Source organism: Orcinus orca, chromosome 18 (assembly GCF_937001465.1).
Source record: "Orcinus orca chromosome 18, mOrcOrc1.1, whole genome shotgun sequence".
Lineage (NCBI taxonomy): Eukaryota > Metazoa > Chordata > Mammalia > Artiodactyla > Delphinidae > Orcinus > Orcinus orca.
The window spans coordinates 46,278,169-46,296,264 of record NC_064576.1 but is presented as its reverse complement, the minus strand read 5'-3'; the positions used below and the strand labels follow the sequence as shown (position 1 = coordinate 46,296,264).

Sequence of the window (18,096 nt, the reverse complement as noted above, 5' to 3'; positions counted from 1 at the left end):
GGCCTTCTCTATGGGGCCTTCTCTGACCTCCCAACCTACATTCCAAAAAACAAACAAAAAAACACCTGGCCTAGGATTCCACAGCTAACCACCTGACATAATATACATTGACTTCTTTCTTTGTTCTGTATCCACTACCTAAAATGTAAATTTCAAGAGAGTAGAGACTTTTTCCTTTGTGTTCATATACTACTCTATCCAGTACCCCAAATGGAACCTGAGACAGAAGAGGCATTCAGAAAACAACTCATGAAATACTGAATGAATGAATCTTATGTAAGCCACTGTTACTTTTTTTTCTGTCACTCAAAGTCAGTCTAATCCTTATTCTTTTTTGTTTGGTTGGTTTTTGTTTTTTGTGTTTGTCTAATCCTTATTAATACAAGTGCCTAGGACAGTGTCTACCATGCAGCAAGAGTTCGATAAACTTTTTGGAAAGAATTCTTTCCTTATAGGGTCAAAACATCAAAAACTATTAATGAACACTAGCTCTTTTTTCCGTAAAGTATGTAGTTTGACAGACAGCTACTGAGAAGCTGCCATCAAGGTGACAGACATATTTACATGACACAAGGGTCTCCCAACGGATCAGTTTTAAATCTTTGCTTCTGAGGACAGAGGGGAAGATTAACTAAAAAGACATTTTCTTTAGGTTTTCCTATGAAGGAGAGTAAACATCTGTTTAGATGTTTCTATTACTTCTATCATCTATGTTCAGTATTAGTTCATATTTCCATATGGCATTCCTCAATATTTCTGGGCTGATAAATTTGATTTTACATAACATGCAAACACCTCCAGGAAAAAAATAACTATAAGTTGTTGAAGAGTTGCTGGAGACTAGTTGTTTTCAAAGGTTGTTTAGTAGTAGGAACCCTTTTTCAAAAGAAATTTTATATCAAAGTTCAAAATATGAATTAATAATAGTGTCAGGCTGAAGCACAGAAGAGTAAATAGAATTTTCCATATTCCATTCCTTATGCTATTATGTCCAATTGGAGAAAATGCATTGAGCTGTACATTTATGATTTGTACAATTTCCTCTATGTATATTATTATCTAATTTTTAGAAAGTACAACAGTTTTTCAATAACACAAATCTACAGAATTCTTGGCCTTGTACTCTAAAGCTTGCATGATTTTTAGGCAAGACAGTTGGCATCCGTTCAAACAATTTTCGAGAATATATATTAAAATTCTGTAATAATATATTATATCCATGCTTACCTGCATCATTAATGACAGCATAGGCAGATGTGTGTAAACAAGGGGCAAGACGGGAATAAAGACGCAGACCTACTAGAAAATGGACTTGAGGATACGGGGAGGGAGAAGGGTAAGCTGTGACAAAGTGAGAGAGTGGCATGGACACATATACTCTACCAAATGTAAAACAGATAGCTAGTGGGAAGCAGCCGCATAGCACAGGGAAATCAGCTTGGTGCTTTGTGACCACCTAGAGGGTGGGATAGGGAGGGTGGGAGGGAGAGAGATGCAAGAGGGAAGAGATATGGGGACATATGTATATGTATAGCTGATTCACTTTGTTATAAAGCAGAAACTAACACACCATTGTAAAGCAATTATACTCCAATAAAGATGTTAAAAAAAAAAAAAAGAAAGAACCACTGAAAAACAACTACAACAAATGTAGAGAATATTTACATAGTGCTTACTAGGTGCTACATACAAGCTTTATAAATATGTACACATACAAACCTATTTAATCCTCACACCAAACCTCTAAATTAATACTACTATTATCCCCATTTTATATACAAGAAAACTGAGTCCTAGAGAGGATAAGAAACTCATCCAAGGTTATTCCTCTGGCAATGGGCAGAGTTGGGGTTTGAACCCCAGGTGTCTAGCTCCAGAGTCCATGACTGTAATAACAGCCTCTCCTATAATATAATGCCTCTATCACGTTTTTATTTCACCCACTGAAATCATTTATTGGAATTACTGTAATTGTCACTGCCTGTCAATAAAAACTCCTTAAATTCAGTGGCATATTATGAATTTCAGCTTTAACTGCTTCAGTATTTGCATATGATGATATAAGAAAAAGGTATTTCGAAGCTCATCATCAACAATAACCCTTAAACACCAAAACATTTCACAATATAAACGCTTTCTATATATAAAGCTAACAGTGCAGTTACCCTTAACTATTTCATAATACTCAGAGATGATGGTGCTGCCTCCATGCACTTATAGGAGTGATGACAAGGATGACTGGAGTGGGTTGAAGAGTGTCCCCCAAACTCCATGTCCACCCAGAACATCAGAAAGTGACTTATTTTGAAACAGGGTCTTGCAAAGAGAATTAGTTAAAGATCTCAAGAGGAAACCATCCTGGATCTAGGGTGGGCCCTAAATCAAGTGATTGCTGTCATTAAAAAGAGATGTGAGGATACAAAGACATGGAGAAGAAAGCAATATAAAAATAGAGGCACAGAGATGCCAAGGATTGCTGGCAGCCACTAGAAGCTTAGAGAGAGGCATTGGATGGTTTCTCCCGAGAGACTACAGAAGAAACCAATCCTACCGACACCTTGATTTCAGATTTCTGTATTCCTGAACAGTTAGAGAATAAATTTATGTTGTTTAAAGTGACCTGGTATGTGGTGATAGTTTATGGCAGCCCTAGGAAACTGAAACTACTAATTCAAGATTTTGCAAGCTATATAAACACAGTCTGGTTTTGGGAAGCAGTTGGCAATTCTACCTTCGGCATCTTATCAGCTCCATGCCTCTTCACCCAGTTGGTAACACGTCAGTTTTGTGAGCAATGAGATTCAACAGACAGCCATAACTGTGTTTGCTCCATCCACTGCTTAGGTTTCTTTATAGTATACAGATTTGTTATGTTAAGCTATCCTTCAAAATGCTGGAAAATTTTCTTTCATCTACCTGGTTTGTAATTTCTCACTTCATGTTGCAAAACTGAAGTGCAGTAAATACTGTTCCCCAGCCAGCAGTCTAAGAATAAGACCTTGGTCATCACTGTTGATCCTGTCCTGTTACTTGATGTTAGCTATGGCTCATAGGTGACACTGATAGAACTATTCAAATAGCTATTTCAAATCTGTAGCTGGCCAAAAATCTGCAAACACTGTAAACTGTTAGTTTCTTGAAAAGATTAATGCTGTATTGATGCCACTTTCAGTCTGCTAACCTCCAAAAAAGATACAGAGGTCTTCCTGGTGTGGTTTTCTTCTTCATCATCATCTATCAGCCCAAGCAGCAGCCAATTCAGGAAATGTTCCTAGCTCAGTATCTTAAAAAGCAATCTTTAGCTGCAAGTAGTTCCTCCATGTCAGTGTTCTTCAACATCACTCTAAAGAATCCTTAATCCTTCTAGAGATTCTGGCCATGTTCTGTCTATATTCCTTTCTGCTGCCTTCCAAAATAGTTTACATTTGCACCATAAAATAGTGTAATACAACCTTATCACACTCAGGTCTCCAATTTAAACTTTTGATGCCAATCTACATAGATAATCCTTGGAAATAAACTGGCAGGACTTAAATAAAATGTTGCTCATCAAACAACTTGGACCTAGTGGCTCTTTACCAGTACACTGCACTCCCAGTACACTAGAAATATTTTTCATAAATCCTGCAATTACCTTGTGAATGGTTCAGTTATATTTCATCATAACTTTTTATGTTAAAAGTATTAATTTGCTGAATGTAAAATTTTACATATATAGTCCTCTTAGTAAGTATATGGAAACCTACATGTGAATTGCCTTTTAAAAATAAATTTATTTTTAAATTATATTTAGCTTGTAGTAATATTAAAATTGTTTTACAGTCCCTGAGTATATGTATTAGATGGCTACAGTCAAAATAGTTGAGATATAACTACATAGGAGTCATAAACTAGCTTTCCAGACATAGCTTCTTACTCTTCATCTATATGTGGAATCAATGGTACACAAGTAGGAGACATCGAATACTTTCACTATTTCCACAGGACAATGAAAAAAAAAAAGGTAAAACCATCTATTCATACCTCACATTTAGAAAACTGTCAACAGATAGTTCAGAGTGTTACTAGTCTTTGTTAGCGACTTGCTTATAAGAAAATTACAACTATTAAAGTAGCAAAACAGGGAGAAGTGGTAAAGAAATATATGTAGGGATATAATGAGTAAAAGACATGATAACACAAAACAAAAAATTAGTACACTTAGTTCAGCGTAAATGAATGCATTTTAAAATAAGATCCAGGAGATGCCACAGATCTCACCCTGAAAATTAAATGTAAATGCTCATGAATATATTTATTTAGAATGCCTCAATATTTCCTCATACATGTACTAATTTATGTGTCGTCTATTCAAAAAAAGTAATTGAGGCATACTTGGAATTATTTAAAATCATGTGATAATTCATGGTTTGTGTAAGAACCTTTGCTATTCCTAAACTGATTACTAGTGAACATCCAACACAGCAGGTCTAGGGCTGTTTCTTCAAATTATCTGATAAAGTAAAAAATCATGCAGCATAGGCCACTCTATTCTAAAGCCAAAAAACTAAGCAAGAAGAATGTCTTAAATTATTGGATTAGTTTGCTAGGGCTGCCATCACAAAATGCCACAGACTGGGTGGCTTAAACAATAGAATTTATTTTCTCACAGTTCAAACTGTTGGCAAGTTTGATTTCTTCTGAAACATCTCTTCTTGGCTTGCAGGTAGCCACCTTCTCTCTGTGTCCTCACATGGCTGGTCTGGTATGCACACTCCTGATGTCTCTCTGGGTCTAAATTTCCTCTTCTTATAAGCACACAGGTCAGATTGTACTAGGGCTCACCCTATGGGTCCCATTTTAACTTAAGCACCACTTTAAAGACCCTCTCTCCATATACAGTCACATTCTGAGGTACCAGGAGTCAGGGTTTCAACAAACAAAGGGCTTCAATATATGGGGACAGAATTCAGCCCATAACAGAATATATTTTGTGCTCTTTATTGACAATTAAAGCAATATCCTACATGGTTGTCTTCTGTAACTAAATTATCTTATAAATGCCCCCACCATCAACAATGTGTCCTGTCAAATTATTTCATTGTATTGTCAGAAATATACACTAAGAATGTGTATTTTCATAAAACTCTTAATACTTTACAATTGGTTTAAAATACCAAAAGAATTTATTTATCTTGCAAAATTATGAGGCCCCAACTTTAATCTCCATGACTTAATGGTTCCAACTAACACCATGTTGGTTGTGTTGTTAATTTTGTTGCATAATAAACATTTTTATATATTTACAATATACACTTAAAATATAAAATGCAGTTGAATTAATAACTAATACTGAATATCTAAAATACATATCCAACTTGCTAATACATTTTAATTGGCATTTTTGGAAGTCTATAGTATAAGGAGGTTAATGGAAGCCTTTGAAAATGCTTTTTGCTTGTTACAGCAGATGAATTTGAAATTTTCAAACACTCTGCATTTCCAGCTGACAGCCACCTGGAAATTAAGCGTTCTAAGTGCTCACAGTAGGTGAATAAAAGACAAGCATTTAGTATTTAGTAAGGCATTTATCATAAAATGTTGGAAAGTCATGAGGAATTGAAAACCAGGAGATGTATTTGACTAGACAAATATTTGGGCCAGACCAAGGTATTACTAGCTAAAAGCAAACAAACAGTCTTAAAAGCAGAGAGGTCTATAAAACAGAGCAAACAAAAACTCAAATATAAAACATCAAAGAATGCTCCTGAAAGGTGAAAATGTGGAAATGGTAAAAGTGAAAAAAATTTATAATGGGCAATCATTAAATCCACTCTGATAATACACTGAATATTGTCCTTTCTCAAGAAGCTAATTTCATTCCCAGCAGTTCCAGGAATAGTCTCTAATCTAGAGTAGTAGTTCTTGAATAGTGGTCTAAGATTTTCTGGAAAACCTATGAATTTATCATTAAAGAAAGATTGGAATACACAGAAACTTAGGTGAGGTTCCCAGCAAGCATCAGGAAAAAGTACCAAAGGGAAAGGGACATTTGCTTTAAGGTACCTGACAAAGGAGAGACCTAGACAACATTCTAGGCCACAGCTGCCACTTCCCACAGAACCTACCACACAGCTCTCAGCTGACGTGCTGAAGGCTAGAGGCAGGGGAAATGAGAAAAAGGAAATCAGAAGAAAGTGAGCCAAAAAGGATTTTTCTCAAGTAAATAAAATCTGGGGAGGACAGAGTAAGGGAGTAGGAATCAAGAGGCACATTTTACAGCACATCATGATCTACACACTGAAGTGTAGCTGGAGATGGCAAGTAAGATGTTGGATATGCAAGTGTGGAGCTCAGAAGGAAGTCTGGGATATAAATCTGTAAGTCATTAATGTAACAACGCTATTTAAGCCCTTGGAGACTAAAGAGATCACCTAAGGAGAAGCTACAGAGAGAAAAAAGAGAAGGACTCAGTATTAGGCTAATAATATAAGCAATACTTAGAGGGTGCATAGAAAAAGGGGAGGAAGTTGCGTATATAAAGAGAGGAGACAGTTGGGACAGAAGTCAGATGTGAGTGAGGTAACCAGGGCTGCACCAAGACACAGAAACCACACCTTGGACCAGCAGCAAGACAGAGCACAGTTTCTGACACAGTAATCACACAACACATGCTTGTTAAATGAATGAGTGAACAAGTGAGTTACAGACTAGACTAGCATGGTATCTCTAGAATTCAGAGTTAACTATTTAGGGAAAAATGGAAATATATGGAAGAGCTACAATACCTTAAAAAAGACATGGGCTGAACAAGGTGACACTGTAAATTTACCTTGGTATTATTTTAATACACTCCAAACCCCCCCAAAGTTTGGTCATATTTTCTATTCATTAATAAAATACCATTCCAAATTAATATGAAACAGGTTATTGTGAAATAATCAATAAAACCATCATAGATTAGAGTTCATTAATTTCAACTGTTTAGACAAGGGAAAAATGTATTCAACCCTTAGAAGTCCATAAAGAAAAGAAATATTACAATGGTATACAGAAATACAATAATGATCAAAAAATATTTTCACTGAAATACAACAGAAAAGCTGTAAGCCGTTATCTTTTAGCAAAGAAGCAGCCCTAATGAAGTAGATTCTTGAAAACTGTCATACGGGTAAGCTCATTAGTTACAATGAAAGCTCCCCCTGCTGATCCAGGAGTACCTAATGGCCAGGATATGTTATGTCTCAAAAACAAAGGTACTTTTAAATTCATGTGATAGCTCACTGAGGAGATTTCAAATCTGGAAACTTTCAAATGATGATGTATAATATAAGAGCACTGAAATTTTCCAAAGAAAACAAAGACTTATTTCATCCAAGACTACATTAATTCCTCTAAAATCTCATCCATTAATAGGGTAATAAACTCATGAAAAGAAATCTAGCTCAACAATCACCTACACTGTAAAAAAAATTCTCTCAGTGATGGCTTTTCTATTTCAAATATGAAGTTGGCTACTCCCTGTGAAACACATTCTCAGTATCTGCTGGCCCATACACATATGCATGCCTCCGCTATAAAAGATGGAAACTAAAACCCCTAAAGGCCCCAAAATGCCCCACAGAAACACCAAGAAAGAAAACAAACAGAATATCATTACCAAGTTACAACTCTGCAAGCAAACCCATATGAAAGTTACATACTTTTCAAAAGCAAAATATTGTAATATTTATACAGAATTTTAAGTACAATCAAATGAGTACAATCAAATGAGTCAAAACAGATAAATGACATTTATCTTAATTCATAGCAAAAACTGCTAGAAAATGTATTATACAATAAAAAATACATCTGAAAGAGAAGTATGTTCCAGCTTACTATTTTGTTTAAGAACTAGTAGGAAAAATAGTAAAGTGACCAGAAATTCAAACTGCTATTATGAGAAAATGCCCACATTGATTTCATTTTTGCTAAAAACCTAATGCTGATGTAAGCTATTAACTACTCAACCATCTTTTCCCCAGAAAAAGAAATTGCTCTATATTTCAAGGCACTTGAAGGTAGCACTTCTTCACCTAGTACTCTGTTGCTTATCAAGCTTAATATTCATCAAGAACACGCATTTTCAATTCTTTTTCATCCCATTTACTTAAATTTTATTCCAGAATTCCAGAAATCTCATTATAAGAAAGGTGCCTTCCTTGAGTTAATGAACTAATCACGTAAAAGCTATTGCGAGTATCTGTGAGTTATTTATTTATTTATTTACTTATTTATTTGGTATGTGGGCCTCTCACTGTTGTGGCCTCTCCCGTTGCGGAGCACAGGCTCGGGACACACAGGCTCAGCGGCCATGGCTCATGAGCCCAGCCACTCCGCGGCATGTGGGATCTTTCCGGACTGCGGCATGAACCCGTGTCCCCTGCATTGGCAGGTGGACTCTCAACCACTGTGCACAAGGGAAGCCCTCTGTGAGTTATTTTTAATGTTCTTTTCCTCTGTGCCTTTTTGCCCAGTCTCACATTGTTTAATATGAGAAGATGATTTGGATTACTTTCCCTTCTTAAATTCCCTTAAAACACTTACAACTATACATAGGGACATTATCTTCTTATGCCATGAACATTTTAAGGTACACAAGGGCAAAGTAAGGAGTAATCCATTAGAACATTAGGATGCAAGAGTGAAAAGTAAAAAGACTTATTTTTGGCTTAAAAATCCATATTAATTGTTTCCAATTTTTTTTTCAACAGACTATATGAGATATACACTTCAAACAAACATATACCTCAGCAAAAAGTGTGAAAGAACATCTCATCCAATCACATGCCTCTCTGCAAAAAAAAAGTGCTACAATCCCCACTTCATAGAAGAAACAATTTAAACAGGGTATGAGGACAGCAGAAGCAAGAAGAACTACAATCCTGCAGCCGGTGGAACAAAAACTACATTCACAGAAAGATAAACAAGATGAAAAGGCAGAGGGCTATGTACCAGATGAAGGAACAAGATAAAACCCCAGAAAAAACAACGAAATGAAGTGGAGATAGGCAACCTCCCAGAAAAAGAATTCAGAATAATGATAGTGAAGATGATCCAGGACCTTGGAAAAAGAATGGAGGCAAAGATCGAGATGATGTAAGAAATGTTTAACAAAGACCTAGAAGAATTAAAGAACAAACAAACAGAAATGAAAAATACAATAACTGAAATGAAAACTACACTAGAAGGAATCAATAGCAGAATAACTGAGGCAGAAGAACAGAAAAGTGACCTGGAGGAAAGAATGGTGGCATTCACTGCCACAGAACGGAATAAAGAAAAAAGAAAGAAAAGAAATTGAAGACAGCCTAAGAGACCTCTAGGACAACATTAAACGCAATGACATTCGCATTACAGGGGTCTCAAAAGGAAAAGAGAGAGAGAAAGGACCAGAGAAAATATGTGAAGAGATTAAAGTCGAAAACTTCCCTAACATGGGAAAGGAAATAGCCAAGCAAGTCCAGGAAGTGCAGAGTCCCATACAGGATAGACCCAAGGAGAAACACGCCGAGACACACAGTAATCAAATTGGCAAAAATTAAAGACAAAGAAAAATTATGGAAAGCAGCAAGGGAAAAACGACGAATAACATACAAGGGAACTCCCATAAGGTTAACAGCTGATTTCTCAGCAGAAACTCTACAGGCCAGAAGGGAGCAGCATGATATACTTAAAGTGATGAAAGGGAAAAACCTACAACCAAGATTATTCTAGTCAGCAAGGATCTCATTCAGATTCGATGGAGAAATCAAAAGCTTTACAGAAAAGCAAAAGCTAAGAGAATTCAGCACCACCAAACCAGATCTACAACAAATGCTAAAGGAATTTCTCTAAGTGGGAAACAAAAGAGAAGAAAAGGACCTACAAAAACAAACCCAAAACAATTAAGAAAATGGTCATAGGAACATACATATTGATAATTACCTTAAACGTGAATGGACTAAATGCTCCAACCAAAAGACACAGGCTGCTGAATGGATACAAAAACAAGACCCATATATATGCCGTCTACAAGAGGCCCACTTAAAACCTAAGGACACATACAGACTGAAAGTGAGGGGATGGAAAAAGATATTCCATGCAAATGGAATTCAAAAGAAAGCTGGAGTAGCAATACTCGTATCAGATAAAACAGACTTTAAAATAAAGAATGTTACAAGAGACAAGGAACAACACTACATGATGATCAAGGGATCAATCCAAGAAGAAGATATAACAATTATAAATATATATGCACCCAACATAGGATCACCTCAATACATAAGGCAACTGTTAACAGCTATAAAAGAGGAAATCGACATTATCACAATAATAGCGGGGGACTTTAACACCTCACTTACACCAATGGACAAACCATCCAAACAAAAAATTAATAAGGAAACACGAGCTTTAAATGACACAATAGACCGGGTATATTTACTGATGTTTACAGGACATTCCACTCCAAAACAGCAGATTTCACTTTCTTCTCAAGCGTGTACAGAACATTCTCCAGGAGAGATTACATCTTGGGTCACAATTCAAGTCTCAGTAAATTTAAGAATACTGAAATCATATCAAGCATCTTTTCTGACCACAACGCTATGAGATTAGATATCAATTACAGGGAAAAAAATGTGAAAAACACAAACACATGGAAGCTAAATAATACATTACTAAATAACCAAGAGATCACTGAAGAAATCAAAGAGGAAATCAGAAAATACCTAGATACAAATGACAATGAAAACACGACAATCCAAAACCTATGGGATGCAGCAAAAGCAGTTCTAAGAGGGAAGGTTATAGCTATACAAGCCTACCTCAAGAAACAAGAAAAATCTCAAATAAACAATCTAACCTTACACCTAAAGGGACTAGAGAAAGAAGAACAAACAAAACACAAAGTTAGCAGAAGGAAATAAATCAGAAATATCAGAGCAGAAATAAATGAAATAAAAACAAAGAAAACAATAGCAAAGAACAATAAAAATAAAAGCTGGTTCTTTGAGAAGATAAACAAAATTGATAAACCATTAGCCAGACTCATCAAGAAAAAGAGGGAGAGGACTCAAATCAATAAAATTAGAAATGGAAAAAGAGAAGTTACAACAGACACTGCAGAAATACAAAGCATCCTTAGAGACTACTACAAGCAACTCTATTCCAATAAAACGGACAACCTGGAAGAAATGAACAAATTCTTAGAAAGGTATAACCTTCCAAGACTGAACCAGAAGGAAAAACAAAATATGAACAGACCAAACACAAGTAATGAAATGGAAACAGTGATTAAAAATCTTCCAACAAACAAAAGTCCAGGACCAGATGGCTTCACAGGTGAATTCTATCAATCATTTAGAGAAGAGCTAACACCCATCTTTCTCAAACTCTTCCAAAAAATTGCAGAGGAAGAAACCCTCTAAAACTCATTCTACGAGGCCACCATCACCATGATACCAAAACCAGCCAAAGATACCACAAAAAAAAAAAAAAAATTACAGACCAATATCACTGATGAATATACATGCAAACATCCTCAACAAAATACTAGCAAACAGAATCCAGCAACACATTAAAAGGGTCATACACCATGATCAAGTGGGATTTATCCCAGGGAAGCAAGCATTCTTCAATATATGCAAATCAATCAATGTGATACACCATATTAACAAATTGAAGAATAAAAACCATATGATCATCTCAATAGATGCAGAAAAAGCTTCTGACAAAATTCAACACCCATTTATGATAAAAACTCTCCAGAGACTGGGCACAACGGGAACCTACTTCAGCATAATAAAGGCCATATACGACAAACACACAGCAAACATCATTCTCAATGGTGAAAAACTGAAAGCATTTCCTCTAAGATCAGGAACAAGACAAGGATGTCCACACTCACCACTATTATTCAACATAGTTTTGGCAGTCCTAGCCACGGCACGCAGAGAAGAAAAAGAAATAAAAGGAATACAAATTGGAAAAGAAGGAGTAAAACTATCACTGTTTGTAGATGACATGATACAATAAATAGAGAATCCTAAAGATGCCACCAGAGAACTACTAGAGCTAATCAATGAATTCGGTAATGTTGCAGGATACAAAATTAATGCACAGAAATCTCGTGCACTGCTATACACTAATGACGAAAAATCTGAAAGAGAAATTATGGAAACACTCCCATTTACCACTGCAACAAAAAGAATAAATACCTAGGAATAAACCTACCTAGGGAGACAAAAGACCTGCATGTAGAAAACTATAAGATACTGATGAAAGAAATTAAGGATGATACCAACAGATGGAGAGGTATACCATGTTCTTGGATTGGAAGAATCAATATTGTGAAAATGACTATACTACCCAAAGCAATCTACAGATCCAGTGTAATTCCTATCAAATTATCAATGGCATTTTTTACGGAACTAGAACAAAAAATCTTAAAATTTGTATGGAGACACAAAAGACCCCAAATAGCCAAAGCAGTCTTGAGGGGAAATAATGGAGCTGGAGGAATCAGACTCCCTGACTTCTGACTATACTACAAAGCTACAGTAATCAAGACAATATGGTACTGGCACAAAAACAGAAACATAGATCAATGGAACAAGATAGAAAGCCCAGCGATAAACCCACACACCTATGGTCAACTAATGTATGACAAAGGAGGCAAGGATATACAATGGAGAAAAGACAGTCTCTTCAATAAGTGGTGCTGGGAAAACTGGACAGCTACATGTAAAAGAATAAAATTAGAACACTCCCTAACACCATACACAAAAATAACTCAAAATGGATTAGAGACCTAAATTTAAGACCGGACACTATTAAACCTTTAGAGGAAAACATAGGAAGAACACTCTTTGACATAAATCACAGCAAGGTCTTTTTTGACCCACGTCCTAGAGTAATGCAAATAAAAACGAAAATAAACAAATGGGACCTAATGAAACTTCAAAGCTTTTGCACAGCAAAGGAAACCACAAATAAGACGAAAAGACAGCCCTCAGACTGGAAGAAGTATTTGGAAATGAATCAACGGACAAAGGATAAATCTCTAAAATATATAAACAGCTCATGCAGCTCAATATTAAAAAAACAAACAACCCAATCCAAAAATGGGTAGAAGACCTAAATAGACATTTCTCTAAAGAAGACATACAGATGGCAAAGAAGCACATGAAAAGCTGCTCAACATCACTAATTATTAGAGAAATGCAAATCAAAACTACAATGAAGTATCACCTCATACCAGTTCGAATGGGCATCATCAGAAAATCTACAAACAACAAATGCTGGAGAGGGTGTGGAGAAAAGGGAACCCTCTTTCACTGTTAGTGGGAATGTAAATTGATACAGCCACTATGGAGAACAGCATGGAGGTTCCTTAAAAAACTAAAAATAGTATTACCATATGATCCAGCAATCCCATTACTGGGCATATACCCAGAGAAAACCATAATTCAAAAAGACACATGCACCCCAATGTTCATTGCAGCACTATTTACAATAGCGAGGTCATGGAAGGCAACCTATATGCCCATTGACAGATGAATGGATAAGGATGTGGTATATATATACAATGGAATAGTACTCAGACATAAAAAGGAACCAAATTGGGTCATTTTTTGAGACGTGGATGGATCTAGAGACTGTCATACAGAGTGAAGTAAGTCAGAAAGAGAAAAACAAATATTGTACATTAACGCATATATGTGGAATCTAGATAAACGGTACAGATGAAGCGGTTTGCAGGGCAGAAATTGAGACAGAGACATAGAGAACAAACGTATGGACATCAAGGGGGGAAAGCGGTGGGCGTTGGGGTTGGTGGTGCGATGAATTGTGAGATTGGGATTGACATGTATACACTGATGTGTATAAAATTGATGACTAATAACATCCTGCTGTATAAAAAAATAAATAAAATTCAAAAAAATAAAAAATAAACAGGGTATGAAATGATAAAAGTGATTTTTCTTAATTTAAAAGAAAAATTCACTATAACACCGGAAAAAAGTATCTTTCTTTAAGTTGACAAATGACCATTGGTCTGTACAAAAAGAATAGAGATACTCTCCCAGACCAAATGAGATATCTTCCAAAATGTATATCTATACATTTGTATATATTCACACAAATGTGTATTCGTAAATTCATTATTTTTTGAGGCAAGTAAAGTTTTTTTCCCACAGAACTGACGTGATATATAACCTGGATGCTTCAGATGTTCAAAAAACTGCATAAGTCATATTCAAACCAAATATAAATAATAGGACTATCCTTTCTCTGACCCTTTCTGTAACCAGATCTAAGCCCACAGCAGGGGCTAAGAAGGAGCTTAGAAACTGAGCTATTAGGAAGGAGTGACTGGAATCTATGGCAGTTTGGTGCCTACTGGGGCAAAGGAAGCAGGCTCTACTTGCAAGGTAGGCAGATGGAGATTCAGAATCAGGCCAAGGGGGACACTGACTACAGGTGCTTGGCTCAGATGCATAATCATCCCAGGTGCTTATGAATGACTCATCTAAAGAGAACTGCACTGGACACAGTGGAAGTGGCTTAGCAGCAGAGGGTGGGGCTGGCAGGTATTCAGAAGGTTTAAACTGCAAAACTTCCAATGCAAGAACATGGTATATCTCTTCATCTGTTTGCATCCTCTTTCATTTCTATTTCTTTCATCAGTGTCTCATAGTTTTCTGCATACAGGTCTTTTGTCTCCTTAGGTAGGTTTATTCCTAAGTATTTTATTCTTTTTGTTACAATGGTAAATGGGTGTGTTTCCTTAATTTCTCTTTCTGATTTTTCATGACTAGTGTATAGGAATGCACGAGATTTTTGTGCATTAATTTTGTATCCTGCAACTTTACCAAATTCATTGATTAGCTCGAGTAGTTTTCTGGTAACATCTTTAGTTTTCTCTATGTATAGTATCATGTCACCTGCAAACAGTGACAGTTTTACTTCTTCTTTTCTGATTTGGATCCCTTTTATTTCTTTTTCTCCTCTGATTGCTGTGGCTAAAACTTCCAAAACGATGCTGAATAGGAGTGGTGAGAGTGGGCAACCTTGTCTTGTTCCTGATCTTAGTGGAAATGGTTTCAGTTTTTCACCATTGAGAAAGATGTTGGCTGTGGGTTTGTCATATATGGCCTTTATGATGTTGAGGTAAGTTCCCTCTATGTCTACTTTCTGGAGAGTTTTTATCATAAATGGGTGTTGAATTTTGCCAAAAGCTTTTCTGCATCTATTGAGATGATCATATTGTTTTTCTCCTTCAATTTGTTAATATGGAGAGATATACCATGCTCTTGGATTGAAAGAATCAACATTGTGAAAATGACTATACTGCCCATAGCAATCTACAGATTCAATGCAATTCCTATCAAACTACCAATGGCATTTTTCACAGAACTAGAATAAAAAATTGCACAATTTGTATGGAAACACAAAAGACCCCGAATAGCCAAAGCAATCTTGGGAAAGAAAAACTGAGCTGGAGGAATAAGGCTCCCATACTTCAGACTATATTATAAGCTACAGTAATCAAGACAGTATGATAAAGGCAGAAAAACAGAAATATAGATCAATGGAACAGACATAAACTCACACACATATGGTCACCTTATCTTTGATAAAGGAGGCAAGAATATACAATGGAGAAAAGACAGCTTCTTCGATAAGTGGTGCTGGGAAAACTGGACAGCTACATGTAAAATAAATAAAATTAGAACACTCCCTAACACCATACACAAAAACAAACTCAAAATGGATTAAAGACCTAAATGTAAGACCAGACACTACCAAACTCTTAGAGGAAAACATAGGCAGAACACTCTATGACATAAATCACAGCAAGATCCTTTTTGACCCACCTTCTGGAGAAATGGAAATAAAAACAAACAAATGGGACCTAATGAAACTTAAAAACTTTTGCACAGCAAAGGACACCATAAGCAAGATGAAAAGACAACCCTCAGAATAGGAGAAATGGGAGAAATTTGTGTCCTTTAGGTAATATTTGCAAACGAAGCAACTGACAAAGGATTAATCTCCAAAATATACAAGCAGCTTATGCAGCTCAATATCAAAAAAACAAACAACCCAATCCAAAAATGGGCAGAAGACCTAAATAGACATTTCTCTAAAGAATATATACAGATTGCCAACAAACACATGAAAGGATGCTCAACATCGCCAATCATTAGAGAAATACAAATCAAAACTACAATGAGGTATCACCTCACACTGGTCAGAATGGCCATCATCAGAAAATCTACAAACAATAAATGCTGGAGAAGGTGTGGAGAAAAGGGAACCCTCTTGCACTGTTGGTGGGAATGTAAATTGATACAGCCACTATGGAGAACAGTATGGAGGTTCCTTAAAAAACTAAAAATAGAGCTACCATATTACCCAGCAACCCCACTATTGGGCATATACCCTGAGAAAACCATAATTCAAAAAGCAACATACACCACCATGTTCATTGCAGCACTATTTACAATAGCCAGGCCATGGAAGCAACCTAAGTGTCCATCGACAGGTGAATGGATAAAGAAGATGTGGCACATATACACAATGGAATATTAATCAGCCATAGAAAGAAACAAAATTGAGTTATTTGTAGTGAGGTGGATGGACCTAGAGTCTGTCATACAGAGGGAAGTAAGTCAGAAAGAGAAAAACAAATACCATATGCTAACACATATATATGGAATCTAAAAAAAAAAAAACAAAGGTTATGAAGAACCTAGGGGCAGGACAGGAATAAAAACCCAGAGATAGAGAATGGACTTGAGGACATGGGGAGGGGGAAGGGTAAGCTGGGGCAAAGTGAGAGAGTGGCATGGACATATATACACTACCAAATATAAAATAGATAGCTAATGGGAAGCAGCCATAGAGCACAGGGAGATCAGCTCGGTGCTTTGTGACCACCTAGAGGGGTGGGATAGGGAGGGTGGGAGGGAGGTGCAAGAGGGAGGAGATATGGTGTTATATGTATAGATATAGCTGATTCACTTTGTTATACAGCAGCAACTAACATGACATTATAAAGCAATTATACTCCGGTAAAGATGTTAAAAAAAAAAAAAAAAACAACGGCAAACCTATATGTTTTTGTATATAGGGCCTCACTATCCAGTCAAAAAATTAAAGTCATAGCTCCAATAATGACAATTGATAAAGTAAATGTCCTACAACTTTCTATTTTTAAAATGGCATATTCAGTATGAAAGCACAGTGACAAAGTGGCAAGTATGTTCAAATAAAAGACATTATTTTCTGTACCAACTGAAGACCCAGAGCACGAAAATCTTTTCTGTAAAAGTACAAACCTTTACTAGCTTTGTCCAAATGTTCCAAATCATTCACAAAATTGAGGATATCAGGGTAGTTTTCTTCACATATTTGCACAAGAAAATGTAGTAGTGTTGTTTTCTGATCTGCTGATTTTGTGTCCTTTAGCTAAACAGAATGAGAGGGAGAAAAAATACAGAGTCAAAAATATGTTGATAGTCTCTCTACTTAAATAATGTTAATACTGTTTTTTACAGATAAGAAATAAATGAGCTGTAAAATTAGTTAATGCTATTTTTGAAAAGCCACTATTTAAACACTTGAAAAGCTACTCTTCATATACTGTTGTTTGGTCTAAGTCATTAATATTTACTGTAAAGAAGGAATAAGCTTAATTCAATCTAGTATGCAATGTTTCATGGGGAAAAAAAAATATGGTGAAATGCCCAGGAAAACAGGACAACCTGGGAACGTATATAATATCAACACTTAAAACAATCCCACATGCTTGCTCATTTTTTCATTTGGCACAGATTTATAGAATGCCTACTAGGTACGGCAGGAGTCGGAGACGCAACACCAGTAAGTCATTCCTCAGAAGCCATTTAGTGGGGGCGGGGGGGAAACCCCAGAAAATATGCATTTCCCCTGTGTGACAAAGAGTATAGTAAAAATAATCATACAGTATGCCTAGGAGGACAGGGCACCTGAACTGAACACCAGCAGGCAGGAAGTTGTATGGGTTGAGGAAGGGAAGGAAAAAACTCAAAGGCACAGTTTGAAAAAGAC

The 18,096-nt window shown here is 36.2% G+C and overlaps 1 protein-coding gene across 2 annotated transcripts in view; it reads right to left on the bottom strand.

Annotated features, from left to right (window-relative positions):
- The window catches only part of DIAPH3 (diaphanous related formin 3), a 546,165-nt gene that overhangs the window by 214,657 nt on the left and 313,412 nt on the right, over positions 1-18,096 (bottom strand). For both annotated transcript variants that reach the window (XM_049700932.1, XM_049700933.1), the window contains one exon: positions 17,346-17,475. In XM_049700932.1, coding sequence (XP_049556889.1) covers positions 17,346-17,475 — 130 coding nt within the window. The remainder of the gene's footprint in view (positions 1-17,345; positions 17,476-18,096) is intronic.